The 26,240-nt window shown below is 46.2% G+C and overlaps 1 protein-coding gene across 2 annotated transcripts in view; it reads left to right on the top strand.

Moving 5' to 3' along the window:
• The first annotated feature begins 7,119 nt into the window (after window positions 1-7,119).
• The window catches only part of NUP107 (nucleoporin 107), a 31,810-nt gene continuing 12,689 nt past the window's right edge, over window positions 7,120-26,240 (top strand). The window contains exons 1-17 of one of the 2 annotated variants that reach the window (XM_007666295.3): window positions 7,120-7,238; window positions 10,876-10,967; window positions 12,318-12,401; window positions 12,720-12,835; window positions 13,082-13,226; window positions 14,869-14,972; window positions 16,311-16,438; window positions 17,690-17,738; window positions 18,493-18,567; window positions 19,094-19,182; window positions 20,747-20,825; window positions 21,303-21,416; window positions 21,921-22,011; window positions 22,656-22,732; window positions 23,322-23,381; window positions 25,616-25,761; window positions 25,901-25,949. In XM_007666295.3, the coding sequence (XP_007664485.1) occupies window positions 7,135-7,238; window positions 10,876-10,967; window positions 12,318-12,401; window positions 12,720-12,835; window positions 13,082-13,226; window positions 14,869-14,972; window positions 16,311-16,438; window positions 17,690-17,738; window positions 18,493-18,567; window positions 19,094-19,182; window positions 20,747-20,825; window positions 21,303-21,416; window positions 21,921-22,011; window positions 22,656-22,732; window positions 23,322-23,381; window positions 25,616-25,761; window positions 25,901-25,949 (1,602 nt within the window). In that variant the 5' untranslated portion in view covers window positions 7,120-7,134. The remainder of the gene's footprint in view (window positions 7,239-10,875; window positions 10,968-12,317; window positions 12,402-12,719; window positions 12,836-13,081; window positions 13,227-14,868; window positions 14,973-16,310; window positions 16,439-17,689; window positions 17,739-18,492; window positions 18,568-19,093; window positions 19,183-20,746; window positions 20,826-21,302; window positions 21,417-21,920; window positions 22,012-22,655; window positions 22,733-23,321; window positions 23,382-25,615; window positions 25,762-25,900; window positions 25,950-26,240) is intronic. The other variant, XM_001511425.6, reaches the window with a different exon arrangement.

The following is a 26,240-nucleotide window of genomic DNA, read 5'->3' on the forward strand; positions in this document are numbered from 1 at the left end:
GGATGAGGGAACTGAGGCACAGAGAAGTGACTTGCCCAAGGTCACAGCAGACAAGTGGCAGAGCCCGGATTAGAATTCTTGAGCTGACTCCCAGGCCCATGCCCTATCCACTACACCATGCTCCTCCTCTAAGTATTTTATCCCAATTTTACAGATGAGGGAACTGATGTATTGTGCTCTCCCAAGTGCTTAGTACAGTGCTCTGCACATAGTAAGCACCCAATAAGCACCATTGATTGAGGCACAGATATAAATGACTTGCCCAAGATCACCCAGCTGGCAAGTGGCAGAGGCGGGATTAGAACTCAGCTCTCCCGAACCCCAGCCCCGTGCTCTTTCCGGCAGGCAGGTGGGAGGACGGCTTCTGACATCTCAGTGAGGTAAGGAGGGCACTGTGTGAATCACTGTGTGATCGATCATGGCTATTTATTGGGCGCCTAGAGTAGCCGTACTAGACACCATCCCTGCTTACGGTCTAGCAGGAGAGATGGACCCAAGAGTAAATTAAGAGTAAAGTAGAGAAAGCAGTCGAGTATAAAGTTCTGGATATAACTGCTAGGCAGGGAGAGGTCAGTGTTTTGGGTCGAGGGTCCAAAAGCAAAGGTGATGCAAGAGGGAGAGAGAATAGCGTGGGGAGCTGATGGGTTAGTTAGGGAAGGCTTCCTGGAGGAGGTGTGAGCTTACTAGGTCTTTGAAGACGGGGAAAGTGGTGGTGTGTTGGTTGTGAAGCGGGTGGCAACTGTAGGCAGGACGGCGGGTTGTGTGAATAAGAGTCGACGGTGAGAGAGATGAGGACATGGGACAGTGAGTAGGCCGGGGTTGGAGCTGCTGAGCGGACTGAGGTGTCGGGGAGATGAGCCGAGAGAGCTAATTGTGCTCCTTGAGCTCATTTATTGTTGTAGCGTACTCTCCCAAGCGCTTAGCACAGTGCTCTGCACACAGCCCTCAATAAATACGATCGAATGCATAAATGAGTCTCTTCTCCAAGATGGCTGCAGTCTATGACTCTCGCGCTCTTAATCCCCGTTTTACAGATGGGGGAACTGAGGCCCAAAGAAGTGAAGGTTCTTGCCCGAGGTCGCACAGCAGACAAGGGGCGGAGCGGGGGTTAGAACCCAGGTCCCGACTCCCAGACCCATGGTCTCTCTCCTAAGCCGCACCGCATTGATTGATTGATTGATTATTCTCTCCTCTAGCCCCTCGCTCTATTGGTCCCCTGCCCCCCACCCTAGACCATCATCCCCCAATTCTCCCCTCCCGCTGCTCAACGGGAAAATAGGAGGCCAACGGCCAAGTCCACCCTGCTTGGCGGGTGAGGTCACCCTGCTGCGCGAGGCGCCCGGGGTGACCAGATGATGAGGTCCCTCGGGACAGAGGGAGGGGCGGCGGAATAACCGGGGCCGGCCCCGGCCTGGAGGAGACCCGCCGCGGCACCCCAAACCGGCAGACTTCCGTGCAATCATCCTCCCTCTGGCCTGGAACGCCCTCCGGCCCCAGAGGGAAGCAATACGGCCTAGCGGATAGAGCCTGGGCGTCGGAAGGACCTGGGTTCTAACCGCGGCTCGGCCACTTGTCTGCTGTGTGGCCTCCAGCAAGTCGCTTCGCTTCTCTGGGCCTCGGTTTCCTCAGCTGTAAAATGGGGATTGAGACTGTGAACCCCATGTGGGACAGGGACTGTGTCCAGCCTGATTAGCTTGCATCTCCCCCAGCGCTTAGAAGAGGGCTTGAGGCATAGTAAGCACTTAACAAATACCATCATTATATGACAGACCACCACTCTCCCCACCTTCAAAGCCTTACTAAAAGCACTTCTCCTTCAAGAGGCCTTCCCCAATTAAGCCCTCAACTCTCTTACTCCCTCTCCCTTCTGTGTTGCCTCTGCACTTCAATCTAAGCACCTGGTATTCACCCCACCCTCAGCCCCACAGCACTTACGTATCTGGAACTTTTCATTAATAATCTAATTCTATTGTAATAAGCACGAGACAGGGGAAAAAAATATGGTACTTGTTAGCGCTTACTATGTGCCAAGCACTGTTCTAAGTGCTGAGGTAGATACAAGTTAATGAGGTTGGAGGCAGTCCCTGTCCCACATGGGGCTCACTCTTAATCCCCATTTTTTAACAGATGAGGTAACTGAGGCTCAGAGAAGTGAAGTGATTTGCCCAAGGTCACACAACAGACAGTCATATTCATTGAGTGCTTATGTGTGCCGAGCACTGTACTAAGCGCAAAATAGTGATTAAGACAGTGAGCACCATGTGGGACATGGCCTGTGGCCATCCCGATTATCTCCTATCTACCCCAGCCCTTAGTAAAGTGCCTGGCACATAGTAAGATCTTAACAAATACTATTAAAAAATAGTTTAACAAAGTTCTACCTCAGAGGCTTTTGAAAAGAACCGGGTAATCGTAGGATTGTAGAAGGAATGTTCTGACGTGGATAGAAAACACGGAGGAAAGATAAACAATCAGCGTGAATCAATCAGTGGTGTTTATTGAGCTCTTACTATTTGCAGAGCACTGTACTAAGCACTTGGGGGAGTCCAACGGAGCAGTTGAAGAAGCTTAGGCAGTGAGATTCCCCTCAGGGGTCAGTTGGGTTGAATCTCATCACGTATGATCTGGAAGTGGAAATAAGTGGTGAAATCTCCAAGTTTGCAGATGGCCTTCTACTCTTCCAGGTGGTGAAAATGGCTTACGGATGGACCCAAACTGCAAAAAACCTCATAAACCTGAGCGAATGAGCTAGGAGCTTCAGTTTGGCCGGGGCAGACTAAGGCAACCTGGGGAAAAATCATCCAAATTACAACTACAGGAGTTGGAGTTCGGACCTTCCCGTCACCCCTCGGGAAAGAGATTTCAGAGTCATCGTGGACTTTCTTTCACAATCATCGTTCCAATGTGCAACAGCCCCCAGAGAGGCCAACCAAATCGAGAAGCCGCATGACCTAGTGGAAAAAACCCGGGCCTGGGGGCCAGAGGACCTGGGCTCTATTCCCGGCTTTCCCCTGTCTGCTGTGAGATCTTGGCCAAGTCACTTAGCTTCTCTGTGCCTCAGTTCTCTTATTTGCAAAATGGGGATTCAATACCTGTTCTCCCTCCCTCTTAGACTGTGAGCCCCCTGTGGGACCCGGTTATCTTGGATCTATCCCGGCGCTTAGTATGGTGTTTGACACACGGTAAGCATTTAACAAATACCACATTGATGATTATTATGCTGGGTACCATCAGGAAAGGAACGGAAAATAAAATGAGGCAGGATTTTGCTCCAGTAGAAATCCACGAGCGCTGCAATGCATTTCCAGTCATGGTATTTTAGGAAGGACTTAGAGCAGAAGAGGAGACTGAGAAGGGCAGTCAAGATAATCCAGAAGGTGGGGGTTGGATAAATAGGTGGGTGAGCCACCCTTTGGTGGGTTAAGGAAGCAGGGAACAGTTAAGGAGGAAAAATAGTACATCTCTAACCAGGAGGAAGGATGTTGAGAGAGACAACCGTCACGTGTTTCCTCCGGGCATCCTGTTGTCACTGTCAGAGGCCCAGTGACACTGGGCTGCTTGAACTTTGATTTAAACTAGTAATGGCCTTGCTTGCTGTCTCCATTTTCCCTATTAAAATCAAAACCTCACGTCTACTGGTGAAGGATCTGGAAAATCCACCACGGCCATAAACCTGCAGGGGCCTTTGGGTTGTTTGTTTTGTCTCTGTCTCTCCTTCTTAGTTTGACACATTTCGGTTTGATAATGATAATAAGAATGACTAGTAAATGTGGTATTTGCTAAGTGTTTACCATGTGCCAGGGAGAACTGGAATTGAATCCCCATTTTGCAGATGAGAGAACTGAGGCACAGATAAATTAAGGGACGCACCCAAGGACAGAGTGAGGGTGTTGCTAGAGTTTTAAAGTTGCCAAACATTCAAATTGTTCACATTTTGTGCCAACAGAATTTTCAAGAAAAGAGGCTGAAGTCAGAATTGTCAAATTCAATTTGAAAATTGGATGCCAAAATATCAGGGGAATATATACATATAGATATATAATGTATAACTTACCTCATCTGTAAAATGGGGATTAAGAATGTGAGCCCCTTGTGGGACATGGATTAATAATAATAATTGTGGTATTTGTTAAGTGCTTAATCATAATAAAGTACCTGGCACATAGTAAGGTCTTAACAAATACTATTAAAATAGGGGGGTTAACAAAGTTCTACCTCAGAGACTTTTGAAAAGACCCGGGTATTCGTAGGATTGTAGAGGGAATGTTCTGACATGGATAGAAAACACGGAGGAAAGATAAACAATCAGCATGAATCAATCAGTGGCGTTTATTGAGTTCTTACTATTTGCAGAGCACTGTACTAAGCGCTTGGGAGAGTCCAACGTAGCAGTTGAAGAAGGAAAGAGCATGGGCTTGGGAGTCAGATGGTTCAAGGGTTCGAATCCCCACTCCACCACTTGTCAGCTGTGGACTGTGGGCAAGTCACTTCACTTCTCTGTGCCTGTTACCTCCTCTGTAAAATGGGGATGAAGACTGTGAGCCTCACGTGGGACCACCTGATGACCCTGTATCTACCCCAGCGCTTAAAACAGTGCTCTGCACATAGTAAGCACTTAAATACCAAAATTATTATTAACCTTGTATCCACCCCAGTGCTTAGTTCAGTGCCTGGCACATAGTGCTTAACAAAGACCATAAAACCCCCCACAGTGAGCACTTAACCGCCACCCCAACTATTGTTTTTAAGAGTTGGAGGAGGCAGTGAACAAGTGAGAAAGAGCAGGGAGGGAGGGGCACAAGATGAAGATCGTTTTGTCAGCAAAAGGGAGGCCCCCAAGTGTTGGAGGGAGGGGGTAGGGCTTCCTGCCTGTCAGTCTCACTTCCTTTTTCTGCCTGGGTATCTTTCCCTGAATGTAACTCTCCCTGTCCCCCTCCTCTCGTCTGTTCTTTCCCCCTCGCTGACCCCGACCTCCCTCCAGCCCTCCGCCTCCATTTTGAATGCCAGCAAGTCCTGGCATCGCAGGCTGCTGGAGGGCCGCTTTTGCCCAAGTAATGGAGAGCATTAATTGTCTTTTTTCCGGTGGCCCAAACTGGCCACTTGGGAGGGAGGGCGACCCTCTCTGGACCCAAGGCCCACAGGGGACTCGGTCCAACTCAGCCAAAAACTGCCCCTATCCCTATTGCGCATGCGTCGCTCTTCCTGACCCCCCCCCCCCCGCAAGAAGCGGAGGGACCAGTACGCATGCGCGTCCTCTCCCCCTTATTCATTCATTCATTCATTCAATAGTATTTAAAATAAATAAATAAAATAAACGGTGGTATTTGTTAAACGCTATGTGCAAAGCACTGTTCTAAGCGCTGGGGGATACAAGGTGATCAGGTTGTCCCACATGAGGCTTACAGTTTTCATCCTCATTTTACAGACGAGGTAACTGAGGTGCAGTTATATAATAATAATCATTAATAGTAATAATAATAATGTTGGCATTTGTTAAGCGCTTACTATGTGCCAAGCACTGTTCTAAGCGCTGGGGGAGATACAGGGTAATCAGGTTGTCCCACCTGAGGGTCACAGTTAATCCCCATTTTACAGATGCGGTAACACTGAGGCCCAGAGAAGTGAAGTGACTTGCCCACAGTCACACAGCTGGCAAGCGGCGGAGCCGGGATTAGAACCCACGACCTCTGACATCCAAGCCCGGGCTCATATTGAGTGTTTACTATGTGCAGAGCACTGTACTAAGCGCTTGGAATGTACAAATTGGTAACAGAGACAGTCCCTGCCCTTTGATGGGCTTACAGTCTAATCGGGGGAGACAGACAAAAACAGTAGCAATAAATAGAATCATTATTAAGTGCCATCGAGTCGTTTCCCCTCCATAACCACTCCACGGATAATAATAATGCTGGTATTTGTTAAGCGCTTACTAAGTGCAGAGCACTGTTCTAAGCGCTGGGGTAGGTACAGGGTCATCAGGTGGTCCCACGTGGGGCTCAGAGTGTTCAACCCCATTTTCCAGACGAGGTCAGTGAGGCCCAGTGAAGTGACTTGCCCATAGTCACACAGCTGACAAGTGGTGGAGTAGGGATTCGAACCCATGACCTCAGACTCCCAAGCCAGGGCCCTTTCCACTGAGCCACGCTGCACAACGCCCCACCCTCTGCCATAATCCGCAACCTTCCAAACGGTTCTCCCGCTATGGTTGCTGTAGCCTTTGGGCAGGGATTGTCTCTCTCTGTGGCCAGACTGGCCCTCCCGAGTCCTCAGTCCAGTGCTCCGCACAGAGTAAGCGCTCAATAAATAGTAATAATAATGGTGGTATTTGTTAAGGGCTTACTGTGGGCAAAGCACTGTTCTAAGCGCTGGGGGGGGGGGGAGGTACAAGGTGATCAGGTTGTCCCATCTTTAATAAGAAGCAGCGTCGCTCAGTGGAAAGAGCACGGGCTTGGGAGTCAGAGGTGAAGGGTTCAAATCCTGACCCTACCACTTGTCAGCCACTTGTCAGCTGTGTGACTGTGACTGTGGGCAAGTCACTTCACTTCTCTGGGCCTCAGTCACCTCATCTGTAGAATGGGGATGAAGACTGTGAGTCTCACGTGGGACAACCTGATGACCCTGTATCTATCCCAGCGCTTAGAACAGTGCTCTGCACATAGTAAGCGCTTAACAAATACCAACATGATTACTTCATTTCTCTGGGCCTCAGTTCCCTCATCTGTAAAATGGGGATGAAGACTGTGAGGCTCATGTGATTCCCCTGTATCTACCCCAGCGCTTAGAACAGTGCTCTGCACATAGTAAGCGCTTAACAAATACCAACATGATTACTTCGCTTCTCTGGGCCTCAGTTCCCTCATCTGTAAAATGGGGATGAAGACTGGGAGCCTCACGTGTGATTCCCCTGTGTCTATCCCAGCGCTTAGAACAGTGCTCTGCACATAGTAAGCGCTTAACCAATACCACTCCTATTATTATTAAACCCCCCCTCACTGCGCATGCGTCGCTCGTCCGGCTCCGGCGCTCTGCGACTCCCCCCCGCCCCCCGCAGAGGGCGGGAGGAGGGAAGCAGGACGCATGCGCGCCGCCGGCCGGCTCGCTCGGTCTTGCTGGGTCTCCCTCAGGGCGGCCGACATGAGCTTCCGGGTCAGAGGTCGCACTTCCGGCGAGCGGGAAGAAGCCACCTTGGAGGGGCCGGACTGGGCCGCCAGCCCTCCGGGGACGGCCGCCATGGACAGGTGAGCCGCCGACGCCGCCCATAGGCTTCCCCTCACCTCCCACCGACTCCCGCGCCGCCCTCACGTGCTCCCTTTTGCTCTTCCCTCCTTCCAGACCCACACCGCTTGTAATAATGCTGATAATAATGAGGCTATTTGTTAAGCGCCGACTGTGAGCACGTAAGCGACACCCCAACTCAGCCCCACACCACCTGTAATAATAATAATAATGATGCTATTTGTTAAGCGCTGACTATGAGCACAGTGAGCACGTAAGGGACACCCCAAATCAGCCCAACATCACCTGTAATAATAATATTAATAATAACGATGCTATTTGTTAAGCGCTGACTATGAGCACAGTGAGCACTTAACCGACACCCCAACTCAGCCCCACACCACCTGTAATAATAATAGTAATAATACTAATAATAGTGATGCTATTAAGCGCTGATTATGAGCACAGTGAGCACTTAACCGAAACCCCAACTCAGCCCCACACCACTTGTAATAATAATAATACTAATAACGATGATGCTATTTCTTAAGCGCTGACTATGGGCACAGCGAGCACTTAACTGACACCCCAACTCAGCCCCACACCACTTGTAATAATAATAATAATAATGCTATTTGTTAAGCGCTGACGGTGAACACTTAACCGACACCCCAACTCGACCCCACACCACTTGTAGTAATGATATTAATACTAATAATAATGATGCTATTTGTTAAGCGCTGACTAGGAGCACAGTGAGCACTTAACCGACCCCCCAACTCAACCCCACACCACTTGTAATAATACTAATACTAATAATAATGATGCTATTTGTTAAGCGCCGACAGTGGGCACTTAACCGACACCCCAACTCGGCCCTACACCTATTGCAGTAATAATAAATGATACTAATAATAATGATGCTGTTTATTAAGCGCCAAGAGTGAGCACCTAACTGACACCCTAACTCGGCCCCACACCACTTGTAGTAATGATATTAATACTAATAATGATGCTATTTGTTAAACGCTGACTAGGAGCACAGTGAGCACTTAACCGTCACCCCAACTATAGTTTTTAGAGTTGGAGGAGCCAGTGGACAAGACTGAGAAAGAGCAGGGAGGGAGGGGCACAAGATGAAGATCGTTTTGTCAGCAAAAGGGAGGCCCCCAAGTGTTGGAGGGAAGCGGGTAGGGTTACAAGCGCTGGAGTCCATACGAGGTCATCAGGTTGCCCCACGTGGAGCTCACAGTCTTCATCCCCATTTGACAGAGGAGTAAACTGTGGCACAGAGAATAATAATGTTAGTATTTAAGCGCTTATTATGTGCTGAGCGCTGTCCTAAGTGCTGGGGGAGATACAGGGTAGTCAGGTGGTCTCACGTGAGCCTCACAGTCTTCATCCCCATTTTACAGATGAGGTCACTGAGACCCAGAGAAGTGAAGTGACTTGCCCCAAGACACACAGCTGACAGGTGGTGGTGCTGGGATTAGAACCCGTGACCTCTGACTCCTAAGCCCAGGTTCTTGCCACTAGGCCACGCAGCTTCTCTGATAATAATAGTAATGATATTTGTTGAGCACTTACTATGTGCCAAGCCCTGTTCTAAGCGCTGAGGTAGATGCAAGGTAATCAGGTGTCCCACGTGAGGCTCACAATCTTCAATCCCATTTTACCGATGAGGTAACTGAGGCACAGAGAAGTGAAGTGACTTGCCCAGAGTCACAGAGCTGGTAAGGGGCAGAAAGGGGATTAGAACCCACAACCTCTGACTCCCAAGCCCGGGCTCTTTCCACTAAGCCATGCTGCTTCTCATGGACTTATGTCCATATCTGTCATTTTATTTATGTGTATTGTTGCCTTCCCCCCTAGACTGTGTGCTCGTTGTGGGCAGGGACTCTCTCTTTATTGCTGTGTTGTACTTTCCCAAGCATTTAGTACAGTGCTCTGCACACAGTAAACAATAAATATGAATGAATGCTTGCGTCCTGCTTGTGGCTTGGAACACCCTCCCACCTTCCTTCCTCAAATCTTACAGACAGTCCCTCTTCCCACTTTCCAAGCCTTATTGAAGGCACATCTCCTCCAAGATGGCCTCCTTAATTAAGCCCTCCTCTCCTCTTCTCCCACTCCCTTCTACACCGCTCTTACTTGCCCCCATCATTCATCCTCCTTCCCAGCCCCACAGCACGTATGTATATATCTGTAATTTATTTATCTTTATATTAATGTCTGTCTCCCCCTCTAGACTGTGAGCTCATTGTGGGCAGGGATTGTCACTGTTTATTGTTGTACTGTCCTCTCCTAAGTGCTTCGTGCAGTGCTTTGCACACAGTAAGCACTCAATAAATACAATTGAATGAATGAAAGAAGCCTTCCTTCACTAAACCCTCCTTTTCTCTTCTCCCACTCCCTTCTGCGTCACCCTGGCTTGCTCCCTTTATTCGTTCCCCTCTCCCAGCCCCACGGGACTTTATATGTTTGTAATTTTATTTATTCATGTTCATGTCTGTTTCCCTCTCTAAACTGTAAGCTCATCACGGGCAGGGATTGTGTCTGTTCTTGTGCTATATCATACTCTCCTAAGTGTTTAGTACAATTCTCTGCACACAGTAAGTGCTCAGTAAATATGACTGAATGACTGGCTCTGCACTCAGTAAGCGCTCAATAAATATGATCGATTGATCGATTAAACACAGTCCATGTCCCACCTAGTCTGTCTTAACCCCCATTATACAGATGAACTGCGAAGTGAAGTGACATACTCAAGGTCACTCAGCAGACAAGTGGCGGTCCCAGGCCCGTGCTCTGTGACTTGTATTTATTGAGCTCTCACTGTGTGCAGAGCACTCAACTAAGCACTATGGAGAGTGCAGTGTAATGGAGTTGGTAGTCACGGTCCCTGCCCACCGTGAGCTTCTAGTCTAGTGAGGGAGACAGTAGTATAAATAAATTATGGATGTGTACATAAGTGCTTTGAGGCTGAGGGACGGGGGAATAAAGGGAGTAAATCAAGTGCAAGGGCGATGGAGAAGGGAGTGGGAGAAGAGGAAAGAAGGGTTTAGCTCGGGAAGGCCTCTTGGAGGAGATGGACCTTCAGTAAGGCTTTGAAGATGGACAGAATCATTGTCATCTATGAAGAGGGAGGGCGTTCCAGGCCAGAGGTCGGACGTGGGTGAGGGGTCTGGGGAGAGATAGATGAGATCCAGTAGGCCACAAGGCTTCTCTGAGTGCTTACGGTGCGCAGACCCCTGTACTGAGTGTTTGGGAGAGTACTGTGGTGAATCAGGGTACCTTGAAATTGGTAGAAATGTTCCCTGCTGACCTTGGGCTTGGACTGTCAATCAGTTGTATTTATTGAGTACTTGCGGTGCTCAGGGAGCTGTACTAAACGCTTGCGCGAGTCCAGCACAACAGTTTAATGGACCCATTCCCTGCCCACAGCGACCTTACATCCTAGAAGGGGAGGCAGACATGAATAGAAATAAATAAATGACAGATATGTACATAAGGGCTGTGGGGCTGGAGGCGGGGGGATGAATGAAGGGAGCAAGTCAGGGTGACACAGAAGGGAGTGGGAATGAGGGTTTATTCAGGGAAGGCCTCTGCTCCTTCTCTGATTGTTTATTGTTTACTGGAATTGTGATTTTGTTGTTTCAGGAATGACTTTGGGGAGATGTTATCTCCAGCAGTGCGGGACGCAGAGGTGACGAGGACGGCTCGCAGACAGAGCGCCCAAAAACGTGTTTCTAGTATCCTTTCCGTCTCAGTAATGGGAATGACCACCCAGGAATGACTCGATTTTTATCCTTCATGTTGGACAACTAGTAGAAATCAAAAGCTTCTTAAATGCTCCATATTTGTTCATCCTGTAGCCATTATTTGCCACAACTGTAAGCGGACAGTTAGCTTTTTTTAATGGTGTTTGTTAAGCTCTTACTATGTGCCAGGCACTGCACTAAGCACTGGGGAGATGCAAAATAATCAGGTTGGATACAGTCCCTGTCCTTCATCATTCATTCATTCAGTCGTACTTATTGAGTGCTTACTGTGTGGAGAGCACTTGGGAGAGTATAGTTCGGCAGAGTTGGAAGACACGTTCGTGGTCCACAGAGATCTTACCACCTAGAGGGGCCCAGTATGAACGTTGTTTTGCTGCCTCAGTGGGCCTTTCAACACCTCCTACCTGGGCCAGAGCCGTGGAGGGGCTGTGGTAGCCGGCCCTTGCTGTCTCTTAGTCGCCACACTCCCACCTTGGTCCTCTCCCTCGTTTACCCCAAAATCCTGAACTGGGCCCGGTTTGCATAATTCGGGCCGAAGGGGCTGGAGGTGGAGTCGTAGCCGCAGCTCTGTTCCCGGCCCTCTGCCGGCAGTATTCATTCAGTCGGTCATATTTATTGAGCCCTTACTGTGTGCAGAGCACTGTACTAAGTGCTTGGGAGAGCACAATGCAAGAGAAAACAGACACATTTCCTTCCCACAGTGAACTTACAGACTGGAGGGGGGTAGAGAGATATCAATGCAAATAAATTCTAGATACGTACATACGTTCCTTAGGACTGGGAGGGGGAAAGAACAAAGGGAACGAGTCAAGGCGACGCAGACGGGAGTGGGGGAAGAGGAAAAGGGGGGCTTAGTCTGGGAAGGCTTCCTGGAAGAGATGTGCCTTCAATAAGGCTTTGAAACGAGGGAGGCTCATTGTCAGATTTGAGGAGGGAGGGCATTGCGGACCAGAGGCAGGACGGTGGTGAGAGGTTGGCGGTGAGATCGAGGCACATCTCCCGTCCAGCCGAAGGACCTGCGGTGGCAACCCTCGTCCTCCATGGGCAGCAGGCAGACCCCTTACCTATCTAGCCCCCACCCCCACCCCTCCCAACCTCCAGTACCTTCCTCTTGCCCCCACCACCAGGTTTAATGTACTTTTAGCCCTTTTACGGCTGGAATCGTGAAGCGAAATTCTCAGAAAGACGGAAATGAGTTGGGTGTTTTTTCAACCCGGAATAATGAAGGGGCTAAAAATAGCCTGGTTACGTACTGGGCTTAATTGTCGTTTAAATGATTCTGTCTCGGAATAGACAGCCACTCTTTAACTTATCCGCCAGTTCTGACATCCCAGGATGATGTTTTATCTACTACCACACCGAGAGGCCATATTCCTCGAACCCCCGCTTCTTTGCGGCAGCCTTGTAAGTTCTTTGTGTAATTCGACTTTTTGTGACGATACCAGTACTTAGTTGCTAAAAACACTATGCCTCTTCCACTGTATCATATTTATAAAACAGCATTTTTGGACAGTCGAAACTTAGTTTGCAGTAAGTCTCTGAAGGAGGAGGTATTATCATTCAGGAGAGTCTTTATGCTTTAAATGAGAAATTGTCGTTGTAAAACAAAGTACTGAGGCCTAGACCTTTAGTAACTGAAACTCTGCAGGTCTGCCTTCACATTTTTAGGCTTTGTTTATGTTTGTATTTTGAATCTTCCTTGATTTTCTTTTTTCTTTTCAGTTACTCCACATAACCGGAGCTCACTTAGGCAGCCAGATGTTTCCGCTATCCTCGGAACAGGAGGGAGGTCCCCGCGAACCGTACAATCTCCAGGGTTTTGGGGCAATATGTCCATGGTATGTCGGAGGATCGGGTTGATCATTTTTTTCCTCTTTCTCCATCAATAGGAGATTCATAGGAAAGGACCTCAGTTAGATTTGAAACCTATTATCCCTATGTTGTACTGTTACATCTATTTTCATGTCCATGGCTTATTTTTTTTAAAACCTATTCCCATAAGTTCCTCTGCATTTGTCAGAGAGGAGTCACCTAAATGAAACCCTTTTTGTTGTTGTTGTTCTGGATTTTTTTCTTTTTTTAAGGTAACTAATCTGGAGGACAGTAATTGGACAGCTGCATTCTCACCCCAACGGACAGGGCTTTTTACAAACCTAGAGCAACCAGCCATTATGGAAGATGTCACAATTAGCGCCGTCATGCTCCGGGAAGATGACCCGGGGGAAGCAGGTACAAATCGTTGTGTCTTGGATTTGTTGAGCGCTTCCTGAACTCAGGGGACTGTCACGATCATAAGGAAAAGTAGAAGGGTAAAAATGCAGGCACCATCCCTAGCTGACCACGGACTCACGGTCTGAAAGGGTAGTAGGGAAATTGGCAGCAGACACTCAAGGAGAGAATTCCTATAGAAAGTAAACGTGAACAACAATAGAAACTGCGGAACATGCTGAGAAGCAGCGTGGTGGCGTGGATAGAGCTCGGGCCTGGGAGTCAGAAGGTCATGGGTTCTAATGCCGACTCCGCTGCTTGTCTGCTCTGTGACCTTGGGCAAGTCACTTCACCTCCCTCAGCTACCTCATCTTTCAAATGGTGATTGAGACTATGAACCCCATGTGGGACAGGGACTGCGTCCAACCTGATTAGCCCCAGCGCTTAATACAGTGCCTGGCGCACAATAAGTGCTTAACAAATATTATTACTACTACAAATAATAATAAATGAGCACCGCATCCAGGCTCCTCACCCCTCTGATGGGACTGCCACAGTTCATTCGGTGGATTCTCGGTCCGTCGTATCAATTGAGTGCTTACAATATGCAGAGCGCTGTACTAAGCTCTTGGGAGAGTCCAGTGTTACAGAGTTAGTAGGCATATTCTGTGCCCACAGTGAAGCTTCCTTACATTTTAACAGTTTGGAAAGTATGTAGGGACTGTCTATTGCCAGTCTTGCCAGAATGGGGTGAGACACCATTCATCAGATCGGGGGGCTCAGTTGAGTTTCAGTTTTGATTACTATTAGTAGTAAAAAGTGCTTACTATGTGCCAAGCCTTGTACCGAGCCCTGGAGTAGATGCAAAATAAATTTGACACAACCCGTATCTCACATGGGTTCACAGTCTAGGTAGGAGGGAGCAGGGTTTAAACCCCTTTTTACAGATGGGGAAACTGAGGCCCAGAGAACTGAAGTGAGTTATCCAGGTTCACTCAGCAAACAAGTGGTGGGGCCGGAATTATAACCCAGGTCCTTGGACTCCCAGCCCTTTGCTATTTGCACTAGTCCAAGCAGTTTTCCTGGTTATCAGGGAATACGTAGCAGGGTAGTACTTAAGTTTCATTGGAATACAGCCTTATTCTGAGATAAAACCACTCACAATGCAACCTTTTATATTTTGAAGAATGGTTGCCTGCAGACTTACATGCCATAAATTAGGCTGGAACCTCTGGGAAATATTCTGTGTACTGCATTGTACAGTTAAATATCACAAACCATTGTTGGATCTTTGTGAAAATAAGTGATCTGGGCTTATTTTGTCAGGAATGGAGGATGGAGGCACTGCCCCTGAGGATTATGGATAGTAGGACACCCCCCTCCCCCCCCCCAGTGCTCTGGTTGTTGCCAATGTGACTGTTTCAGACACCTTGGGGTTATCCAGCATAAATGTTTGGGGACATGTGATAAACCAGATGCGTGAAACTAAGTCCACTCTTTTCCCTTATCAATATCACGTGTGATGAAAAACTGACAACTGGATCCCATCCAAACACTTAGTTTTCTAATAGTCAACTTTGCCTTATTTTTAGAACAGCGGAGTGGCTCTTTCGATGCCTTCTTTCGATGCCTTCTTTCACTGCTTTTTCGTTTCCATTTCTAGCAACCATGAGTATGTTCACAGACTTTCTACAGTCCTTTTTGAAACACTCTTCAACGACTGTGTTTGACCTTGTAGAAGAATATGAGAGCATTTGCGATAACCAGGTAAGCTTTTTATAACATGCTCCTTTGCACTTCCTTAGCTTGTTTGGGAGTGACTTAATTTCAAAGCAATGTTCAGTAAATTCTGTGCAGCCCTGTTCCTAGAGTTGAGTTAGGCAGGATCTTCTGGAAATTGTATTAAGTATTGTATTAAGCCCAGGGGTAGTTTAAAGATGATCAGCTCACAGTCTCAGTAGGAGGGAGAACAGGTGTTGAATCCCCATTTGGCAGATGAGGTAACTGAGGTGCAGAGAAGTTGAGTGACTTGCCCAAAGTCATACAGCAGGCAAGTGGCAGATCCAGGATTAGAACCCAGGTCCTTTGCCTCCCAGGCCCATGCTCTTTTCACTAAGTTGCGCTGCTTCTCTATTAGAAAATATCATTACTGCCTTAATATCCATCTAGGAAGTAGTAGGCAGAGTGATTACTTTACAAGCCTCTTGATTTATTGGACATATTGTAATAACACTATTTTAGAACTTATGAGTTTCCTTCACCAACCCTGGGGTTATTTTTCTGAAAAGTCCTTGTGATTGGTAACACCATAAGCAAAGGCTTTTAAGAATCTCTGGCTTCAGCCATACCAAGTAGCCTCATTTTTCTTATGTTTTCTCACAAAATACCCACGAAAATCACTTTCCTTACCCTGTTTATAAAATGCCCACTCACTTTTTGATTAGAGCCCATTTACAATTAAGAGGGAAATGTGGAATATTTGTGACTATGAAAGCAAAGTGCAGTCAGTCATATGTTTTGAGCACTTACCGTGTGCAGAGCACTATACTAAGCGCTTGGGAGACTGCCACGATAAACAGACACATTCTCTGCCCACAGTGAGCTTGCCATCCAGAAGGGGAGATCGATAGTAATATAAGTGATGAAGTGAAAAGTGCCAAGGATCGCAAGGGAGTTAAAAGTTACAAGTAACAGACTGGTGAGATGCAGCTCTGGAAACTCTGATTACTTAATACTGAATATTGAAGCAGCCACATGGCACATAGAATTTTCAGTGCTTGGCAAAATTGCAATTGTTGAGGGATACCCATTCTTTGTTTTTTCTTTGATTCCCCCGACTTTGTACTGGGGGGATTTTTTTCTACCTTTAAAAAGTAGATTTGGAATCTCATTTTGTGGGAATACATGTGGGGCTCAGAACCTTTCCCATTCGAGCCCTTTCTAACTAGAATAAATAATATTGCTATCCCAGAAAGCTACCGTGTAAATAGCAAATATGCAGTCAGTGCAGTTGCCTTGAAAATAAATCGCCTTTTGGGAAATTCCAGAAAATCATTAGTGCTTTTTCACGGGCGGTGGCTGAAAAATCGCAACGTTTTCTTCCAGGTGAATATACTAGGAAAAATAGTGTCTCGGGCCACTCCTGGACAGAAGAAGTTTTCTAAAACAGCCAGCATCCTTTGGCTACTCCAACAGGAGATGGTTACGTGGAGACTCCTGGCATCTCTTTACAGGTAAGGTCTTTAGGAAACTGCATTTCAACAGAAAAGGTAAAATTACTCGACTTAGTGGTGAGACTCTGGTTGTTCCAAACCGGGGAGTGGGAACCAAATAGTGGGGTAGTCAGAGAAGAGTTGATCGAGACCCTTCGGTGTCTAGAAGAAGGTTCCAGAAATGCATCAATGCAAAAGAGGCTGGGCCTTCAGTAGCAGATAGGTTGGGCCTAGAGAAAAAAATATTGATCTTCACTCTTAACTTTTTTGATGGAGGCATTTTTCCTTGAAATATTGAGGTAAGTGAGAGAAAAAGGTTTTTGGGGAGGACCTGAATTGCTGAGGTAATTTGCTGGCGAGAACCTAACCAGAACACAAGTCTACCAACACCATAAACTGCAGTTAAGCCAGGTCCCAGCCATTCTAACTAACCTACACCCGAGGCAGATAATGTGGCTGTGGAGTTGTTAGAATGGTATATATTCTGTTACTCATTTATTTTGTGGGCCAACTTCGGTATGCCAATTTGTTTCAGCTAGAAAGCCTATTGTGGACATTTCCCAAAACTTTACCCAAATTGAAGGGCTAGGGTGGGAAGATAGAAGAGTGTCCTGCTATTGCTGTATTCTTCTCCCAGCTCTCAGGCCATCGAGTGATGGATTGAACGAGATCAAATTAGTTTCTTTACTGCTCTTTTTTAATAAAGGTTATTACTGTGTGGGCTCTTTAATAATGATGGTAATAACAATGATGGCCAGTGTTAGGCACTTACTGTGCCTTAATCAGTTCTAAGCACTGGGGTAGATACAAGTTAGGCAGGTTGGACACAGTTCTTGACCCACATGGGTTTCACAGGCTAAGCAGGAAGGAGAAACATCAACAAGCAGCCACCTCTGAATTTCCACATTCACTACCGACTTGGCTTGGTGACCTTCACCATGACTGTAAGACCGTAAGCCCCACCATAAATTTTTTTAATTTTGGCATTTATTAAGCGCTTACCTACCAGGTGCTGTACTAAGCGCTTTAGACCGTTAGGTTCCTTGTGGGCAGGAAGCGTGTTTGCCATCTCCACTGAATTGTACTCTCCAGAGTGCTTAGTACGGTGCTCTGCTCTCAGTGCTCAAATACCATCGAATGATAAAGCTAGTGAGAATTTCATTTCTCCACCTTAGTGCATTCAGTGCCATTTGTAGCTCGCCGACATTAGATTTGTGTTTCGTGCCGTCGTTAACTACAGACTTCATTTTCTTTCCGTGTTTTTGTCTCCAGAGATAGAATACAGTCTGCCCTGGAAGATGAAAATATGTTTGACATCGCAGTAAGTTTTCTGTCACAGTGTTTTACTTTTGCCAGCTGCAAGTGATAACACCCAGTCTGACACCGGGCCCGTTTGCACTGTGTGTTTCGGGTAACTAGTGATCTCGGAGAATGTTCTTCCCACAAAGTATAGCTATCCGCCTACAGCACGCTGCCATGTGTAGGCACGTGGCTTCAGACACAGGGTTAATGTGATGCTTTCCTTAACGTGAAGTTCTGCAAGAACACAGTCCCCGCGTTATGGAACTGAGGAAAAAGCCTTGACATTTAATACTTTCTTTCTCTAAAGTGTTGCTCGGCAAACGGAAAGTTATTCCCCGATGTTAGAAGTTCACTTCTGACATTTTAATGAGTTTAAATCACCGTGTCTATTTTTCTTGTGATATCACCCTGAGGAGTCAAGGGTGGTTCTTACTTTTTTTTCCCTTTACCAAAATAGGCAACGTGAGTTCCTCTTTTAACTCCATGGGAATTTTACTTTTTTACTTGAAATTGAAAACAGACCTCCCCCCCCAATGCACACACACTTCCCCACAGTCTAGTCTTTTGGGAAACTTGGAGAAAATGGAATTTATGTTCTAAATATTTGTAGGGGAGTAAAATAAAATCAGACACTTCAGAATGTGGAAAATACAATTATAAATTGATTTAGTGATTTAAAATTTGGGGCACCAGCCTTCAGTATATCTCACGTATATTGTCATCAATATTTGAATGGTGTTACTCTTTTTTAAAAAGAGACTATTCCTCCTAAGCAGATGCTTAATGCCAGCGAAAAGACAGTTGTGGAGACCCTGTTTCAAAGAGATTCACTTGTTCGACAGAGCCAGGTATGACCTGAGGATTCCGTTCTTCTTAAAGGTGGGAACGTTAGTGGTGGTTGAATCTTTCTCCCACCCTGAGAGGAGACTTTTCCTTGAATTTCATTTTGTTATCGTTGAGGAGAGTTGCCGGCTGACCTCCACGCTTTGGAAACTCGGAAACTGGACTGGTCTGACAGCGCAGAACCCCTCGTACCTAGAAGGGACATTTGGAAAGCCTTCCTCTGTTAGGGTGTTGACTCCTCAACGCCAGTGGTATTTATCGTGCGCTTGCCACGTGCAGAGCACTGGACTAAGCGCTTGGGAGAGTACAAGCACTCCCAAGAGTTTGTAGACACATTCCTTCATCCAGTAAGCACTCAATATTCTTAATGATGATGATGATACACCCCATCCCATAGTCTTCTTCAAATACCAGAGGGATTGAATTTAAGTACTCCTCGAAGATCTTCTGAATAAGTTTCCGTAGAGAAAGGAAAGTCTTTTATTTATAAAGATTTTGAACATTTAATAAAGTAATTTGTTTATATTCTAGCTGGTGGTAGATTGGTTAGAGAGCATTGCGAAGGATGACATTGGAGACTTCTCTGGCAATATCGAATTTTATGCAAAAACAGTATATTGGTAAGTCACTAAATGCTACTGTATCGGTTTTCAAACCCCTGAGTGGCAAATCCCCATTCTTGGTTGTAACTTGCCAGCAGGCCAGTAGACCATCATTTTTGTTGTATTATTTTAGAGGATTTTTATTGGTTAATTTTCTTGGTTAATAAGTCCCACGTGGGGCAGGAGCTGCGACAGAGCTGACGGACTACCTCGTGTCTCCCCCTTACTTAATAGAGTGCCTGACATGTAGTAAGCTCTTAACAGATACCCTAATGGTTACTATTGCTGGGGAAGGCACTTTACATCAGGAGTGACAACTTCAAATGAGTTCGTAGCCTTGATTTCTTCCTCTGAAAACACAAATGGGTCAGATGGAAAAGGCCGGGGGGTAGCCTGGGGTGCCAATGAAGACTCAGTCTTGAGGTGCACGTGTAGAGGCCAGGGTGACGGGTGCTAAGGAATGACGGTGGGGGGGCCCTCGCATCCTTTGATCTCCCCTTGGCCACCCCCAAACTCCACACGTTTCCTTCTCCCAGCGCTGTCCACATGGATTATGTTTATTTTTATTTAAATGGAGCAGAGTGCCAAAAGGCTAGAAGTGGAATGTGCATTCGTGGGTCCACTCCCTCCCTCCCCTTTGGCTTTTGCCCAGTACATTACTCTGGCCCCCTCCTTTAGCCCTACCCTCTGCAATCCCCCCACACACACCCCTTCCCCACTCCACATTTTACCACTCACTCCACCGACTCTCCCTACACCATATTCACTCCTCAAAACACTCCCTTTCCCCGCAACGACATTCACTTTCCTTTGCTTTTCCCCATCATTCTCCTCTCTTTTTTTTTCCCGTCCTCCTCTTAGTCTTCCCATTTAGTTAGTATCAGCAGTGTATGGAGAAAAAATGTTTTTTGGTGTTTTTTTAAAAAACCTAGGAGGTTTCAAAAATATATCATTCAATCTTATGGGATGTGTTTGACCACTGATGATAGAAGATTGTAAAATTGATGATAGAAGATTGTAAATTTTTAATTCTTTATTGAATTCCGCAAGGGCTGTTGGTCAAATAAAATGGAACAGTTTAATGATAGGGGATTAAAATGTCTGCATTCTTTTTTCATAAACAATGGCCACTCTGTAATAATAACACTCATTAAGCGCTTACTATGTGCCAAGCTTGTTCCAAGCCCTGGGGTAGATAGAAATCAATCAGGTTGGACAAGGTCGCTGTCCCACATGGGGCTCACTCTCTTAGACCCCATTTGACTGATGAGGTAACTGAGGCCCAGAGACATGAAGTGACTTGCCCAGGGTCACCCAGCAGACCTGTGGCGGAGCTGGGATTAGAACCCGGGTCCTTCTGACTTCCAGGCTCGATCCACTAGGCCACGCTGTTTCGTGACTACTCTGGTCCAGAGTGCCTCAGATCAGGACCCCGGATGGGATCGTTTTCTCCGTGGCAAGGCACAAGTCAGCGCTAGGCAACTCCCTCTCCCTTGCCTTTGTTCCCGCTAGCCGTGAACATTCTAGACTCCAGAATTGCCTCCTCAAGTGTTAAAATGGGCTGTGTGTTTTTGTTTTTTAGGGAAAACACTCTGCATACTTTGAAACAAAGGCAACTAACCTCATATATTGGAAGTGTCCGTCCTCTTGTAACTGAGTTGGTAAGTAACCGATTAGGCCTCAAAATCGAACTAAACTTGAATATTTTGGAAGGTGGTTGTTTTTTGGGTTTTTTTTTACTCTTTGTTGCTGACTCCTAAAGTTTGAAAACTGATCTTACTTTATCAGCTTAGGGTCTTTAGGAAGTTTAACATCTTAGAATCATCATCTCTGTGGAAGGAGGGAAGAAGTAAGCAGTGATGGTGTGGAATGAGAGGCTGGAGCCTTACAATGTAAAATTAAAAGGGAATCCATACAATTTGGTCTGTAAACTCAATAGGAACTGGCATCCTATTCGAATCCTTGTCCTGTGGGTCAGAGTGAGAGGGAGAGTAGTTTTAGCACCCTCATATTGATCTGTTCTTTAAGAAAATTTAAGGAATGAATTTACTACAGTTTAGAAACTCATGGGCTGGATTCTGTAAACACTTGACAATGACAGCAGTGTGACGGATTTACCCGATGCGCCTTTATTGTAGGATCCAGATGCTCCCATAAGGCAGAAAATGCCACTTGACGATTTGGATCGGGAAGACGATATCCGATTACTCAAATACCTTTTCACCCTTATCCGGGCAGGAATGACAGATGAGGTGAGCTGCGGAAGTTCTGCACTTTCACAATACTGTCTGGTAACTCAAGGGAATGAATTGTCTACCGGTCACCCGAAAGCATTTCATGAGGTTGGCATCGGAAATGTAATTCTGATTTTACAGTCCTATACGGTACTTTAACTTGCCTTGGCATTCTGCACATTGCTTTGCTTTCTTTGCTGAGCTTGGACGAGAGAAATACCTTGGCTTCGTAATTGAACAGATTGATGCTTAATCTTCGGGCTTCTTCTCTTCTTCTTCTCCTCTTTCCTCACCCTCCCCATTTCTTCCTGTCTGTCTCTCCCAAAAGCCAGAAATTTAAACCTGCCAGCTGATTTCCATCTTCAGTCTCCTCAGGCAACCCCTAAACTTAAACTGTGTTTATGGACTTGGTGAGTTACGTTCTTGGAGAATCTTTACTACGGAGCCACGGATCGCGTGATGGAAGTAAACTCTTCAACGTAGGTGGTTCCTGAATTTTGAACATTGTGCGATTTCTTTCAGGCGCAGCGCCTCTGCAAACGTTGCGGGCAAGCGTGGAGAGCTGCAACGCTCGAGGGATGGAAACTCTATCACGATCCTAACATCAGTGGAGGTGCTTAGCGAATATTGCTCTAGGAACTGGGACTTAATAGGCTGTCGGAAGGCCCATCTCTGAAGGGGTAGCTTCCCTTTTCTGGGAGGGAGTATAGTGTGCTGGAAAGAGCATGGGGATCTAGTTTTGTTTCCATTTGCTTCTTCTAACTCATTGCCAAATACCACACTTATAAGCATGGCTAATCAAGAGGGATAAGAATAATAATTATGGTATTTGTTAAGCGCTTACTATGTGGCAGGCACTGTATTAAGCACTGGAGTGGATACAAGCTAATCAGGTTGGACTCAGTCCCTGTCCCATGTGAGGCTCACAGTCTCAATCCTCATTTTACCGATGAGGTGACTGAGGCACAGAGAAGTGAAGTGACTCGTTCAAGGCCACACAGCAGACAAGCGGCTGAGTTGAGATTAGAACCCATGATGTTCTGACTCCCAGGCTCGTGCTCTTTCCACTATGGAACCTATCCTAGCTACCTCAAAATGCTTAAAGCTTTTGTGAGGTTTAAATAAAATGGCAGATGGGGAAATGAATTGTTACTATTTTGGCACCCTGGCAATGGTTAAAAGAAGAATTTATCACCAAGGGATAACATTGTAACTTAAATACCAATTCCTTTTTTTTCCTTCACTGCTACTCTACAGGAACAGAATTGGAACCAGTGGAAGGGAATCCATATAGATGCATTTGGAAAATGAGTTGTTGGAGAATGGCGGAAGATGTAAGATATAAACAAACCCTTCTAGTGGATTCCTTTTAGAACTTGAATTCAACTTCAATTCATCCTTTTCTGTTGCTAAATAGTTCTTGTGGAGTCACAGAATGAGAAGAGTATCTCAACGGCTGGTTTTTTCCTGTATCACCAGGAATTATTTTCAGCATTGCTAAAAAGATTCCCCAGATGGTTTAGGTTGAATGAAAATATCTGCGGGAATCAGCAGTAAAAGTGCTATCGAAGTAGATGTATAGGAGATTTTTAAATCTAAAGAGGTTTCTTCTCTTTGACTAAGAAGGTTTGCCCCCACAAAAGCCAGGAATATCAGCCTTCACCCCTACCCCACACCATCCTACAATCTTAGAACCTCAGCTGCATTTGCCATTCTCTGGAGCAAAATGTTCTGGAGCCCTCTCGAAAGAACCTCTCCCTCCCCCATGTAATGGTTTTGATAATTCAGCCTCGTCAAGGACCTTCTACTGCCGAGTGGATACGGTTTAGTCTGCAGAGCTTGTAAAATTCCCCAGGGTGGTGCGGGAACAAATTAAAATGATGTCGATCATTTTAAATTTGTCGGTGCCAATTGTGTCCTCAGGAGCAGTTTAATAGATACGAGCGAGCGATCTACGCAGCCCTCAGTGGGAATCTTAAGCAGGTAAGTTGCCTTTGTGTGTAATATTTTTCCATTAAACATTCAGTCTAGAGAAACATCGTGGCCTAGGAGATGAAGCGCGGTCCTCGAAGTCAGGGGAATTGGGTTCTAAACCTGGCTCCACCTCTTGTCTGCTGTATGACCTTGGCCACGTCGCTTAAGTTCTCTGTGCCTCAGTTACCTGGGGATTAAGTCTGGGCTCAGTCCAACCTGATTTAGCTTGTATCTACCCCAGCGCTCAGTGCAATGCCTGGCACATAGTAAGCATTTAACAAATATTATTGGGCTGGGGGGGAAGCTGGGTTAGAGTCCTAAAGGATCATAACTTTTAGTTCATTTACCTGTATGTAGTGCACCTTATTATATATACTCTGTATTGCAAGTGACTGACAAATTAATGAGCATTCATACCAGAACTTTAAGCTGTTTAGACTTTGAGTGAATACGTAATTTGAATACACTATCAGTCAAACAGTTGTATTTATTGAGTGCTTACTATTTGCAGCACCCTGTGCTAAGTGCTTGGGAAAGTACAGTGTCACAGAGTCAGTAGACACATTCCTTGCCCACAACAAGCTTACAATCTAGAGAGGGAGACAGACATTAGTAGAAGTAAATTATGGATAAGGACGTAAATGCTGTGGAGCTGAGGGAGGGGTGACCACAGGGTGGAAATCCAAGCGCAGGGGCAAAAGCAGAAGGGAGTCGGAGAAGGAGAAATGCGAAGCCAATTCTCAAGTGTGACTATTTTTTATTTAAATTGCTAATCAGCATATACTGCTGTATTCGCAAGTGTGCCGTAGCTATTCAGAACCAACTCTCTTCATTTCACTGCTGTTTTTAGAGGTCAGTTTTCAGCAGTTGCTTCTAAAACAGTTGCCAGAAATGCTCCTAAAAAAGTCCACAGAATAGAAAATCCAGTACCCCAGTGGCAATCGCAGTGGAAAAGTGCCTGTTAGACCTAATTTGGAATCCTGGTGCTAACAACCAGGGTCAGTCACACATACACACGGAGGCAGATTTCACCATCAGTGGCATTGGCTTCCAGTACTTTTCTTGGCGTATAGGCCTACACCTCGAGGCATTGGGTAGAGAGAGCTCCTTAGCCACACAGTCTTCAGTGGACAGGGTTCTACTTGCCGTCTTCTCGCCCCATTTTGAAAAGAGAAACAGCGTGGCCTAATGTATAGAGCACGGGCCTGGGAGTCAGAAGGACCTGGGTTCTAACCCCAGTTCTGCCACTTGTGTGCTGCGTGACCCCAGGGCAAGTCAGATGACGTCTCTACAGATGTAGTTCCCTCATATGTAAAATGGGGATTAAGACTGCGAGCCCCACGTGGGGCAGGGACTGGGTCCAACACGATTTGCTTCTATCTGCCCCAGCGCTTAGTACAGTGCCTGGTGTGTAGTAAGCCCTGAACAAATGCCACAATTATTATTATCATCATCCCTAAATTGTATAAGGCAGGAGTCGGCACCTCCCAGCATCCCTCCCTTTCCCATTCGTGTCTGGTGTTTAAACTGCTCCTACCCAAGGGTACTACCTATGTGCTACTTTTGACGGGGGAAGGGGAGGGTTCCAGCCATGTTTCTACCTACATTTGCCACCCCTGAAGTGTCAGGGCTTCTTAGGGGTATTTCGAGTCCCCCACTAAGGCTGTCATTTCCCCCTCACCTTTCCTAAATCCTGCTCACTGTCCTTTAGGCTTTTTGACTCTCCGCTTTTTTAAGACCAAACCAAAATCTCCTGGCTGTCTTCAAACGCCTTAAGCCAATGTCTTTGGAGAGCTACCCCCACCCCATCCCACCAACTCTCAGGCCTCTAGACTGTAAGCTCATTGTAGACAGGGAACGTGTCAGCTACCTCGGTCATAGTGTACTCTCCCAAGCGCTTAGGACAGTGCTCTAGACTGTAGGTTCATAGGCGGGGATCGTGTCTGCTGGCTCTGTTGACTTGTTCTCTCCCAACCCCTTAGCTAAGTGTTCTGCACATAGTAAGGGCTCAATAAATACCCTGGATTGTTCTGCACACAGTAAGGTTCAGTAAACGCTATTGATGATGATAACTGTATACCCTATTTTGTATTCCCTAGTGGTGATAGAACCCTCGTAACCCTCTGGTAGCATAATCAGTTTCCCCTTAGGTGAATCTTGTTTCAGATTTGTTGGCTTCCATGCATCTGACAAATTCTAACAACAAATTTTTTGTTGGCCGGGTGGTGTGGGGTATCACAAAGCTCCTTCCTGTTTGTGAAACCTGGGAAGACACAGTCTGGGCTCACTTCAGAGTCATGGTGGACAGTCTAGTAGAGCAGGAAGTCCGGACGTCAGTGATGTCAGCAGATGACACCGAGGAGCTCCCGAGAGAATATCTGGAAGCCAAGTGAGTTAGGGGTTTTTTTTTCATTTTCTATTTTTGTGTATTGGTAGCATCCTTTGGTCTCTTGAAGTCTGTGTATGGCTTGTTGCCCTTCCTCATTTTTTAATAATTTCCCCTATCTCTTTCCTGTTTTCTTTTAAAGCTGGACTTTAGAAAAGGTTTTTGAAGAACTCCAAGCTACCGATAAAAAGGTAAAAAGCATTTGACCGTTGTCAGTCTCGTTCTCCGAGAAAGCCCTGAGTCTTACGGGTGTATGTTAATGATGAAGGGCAGTGGTTAGAAATCTGTTTTATGTTTTCATTCGCTTACTTGCATGCTGTCTTTAAAAAAGTCAGAAGACTCGTGACTTTTTTTAATCTTTTGTCCTTTGCAGTTTCCATTCCCCCAGGGTTCCAGTTTAGATTAATGAGAAATTTTAGATTAATGAGAAATTTAGACCAGTCAGTCGATCAGTGGTATTTATTGAGTGCTTACTGTGTGTG

Source organism: Ornithorhynchus anatinus, chromosome 14 (assembly GCF_004115215.2).
Source record: "Ornithorhynchus anatinus isolate Pmale09 chromosome 14, mOrnAna1.pri.v4, whole genome shotgun sequence".
NCBI classification, from domain to species: Eukaryota; Metazoa; Chordata; class Mammalia; order Monotremata; family Ornithorhynchidae; genus Ornithorhynchus; species Ornithorhynchus anatinus.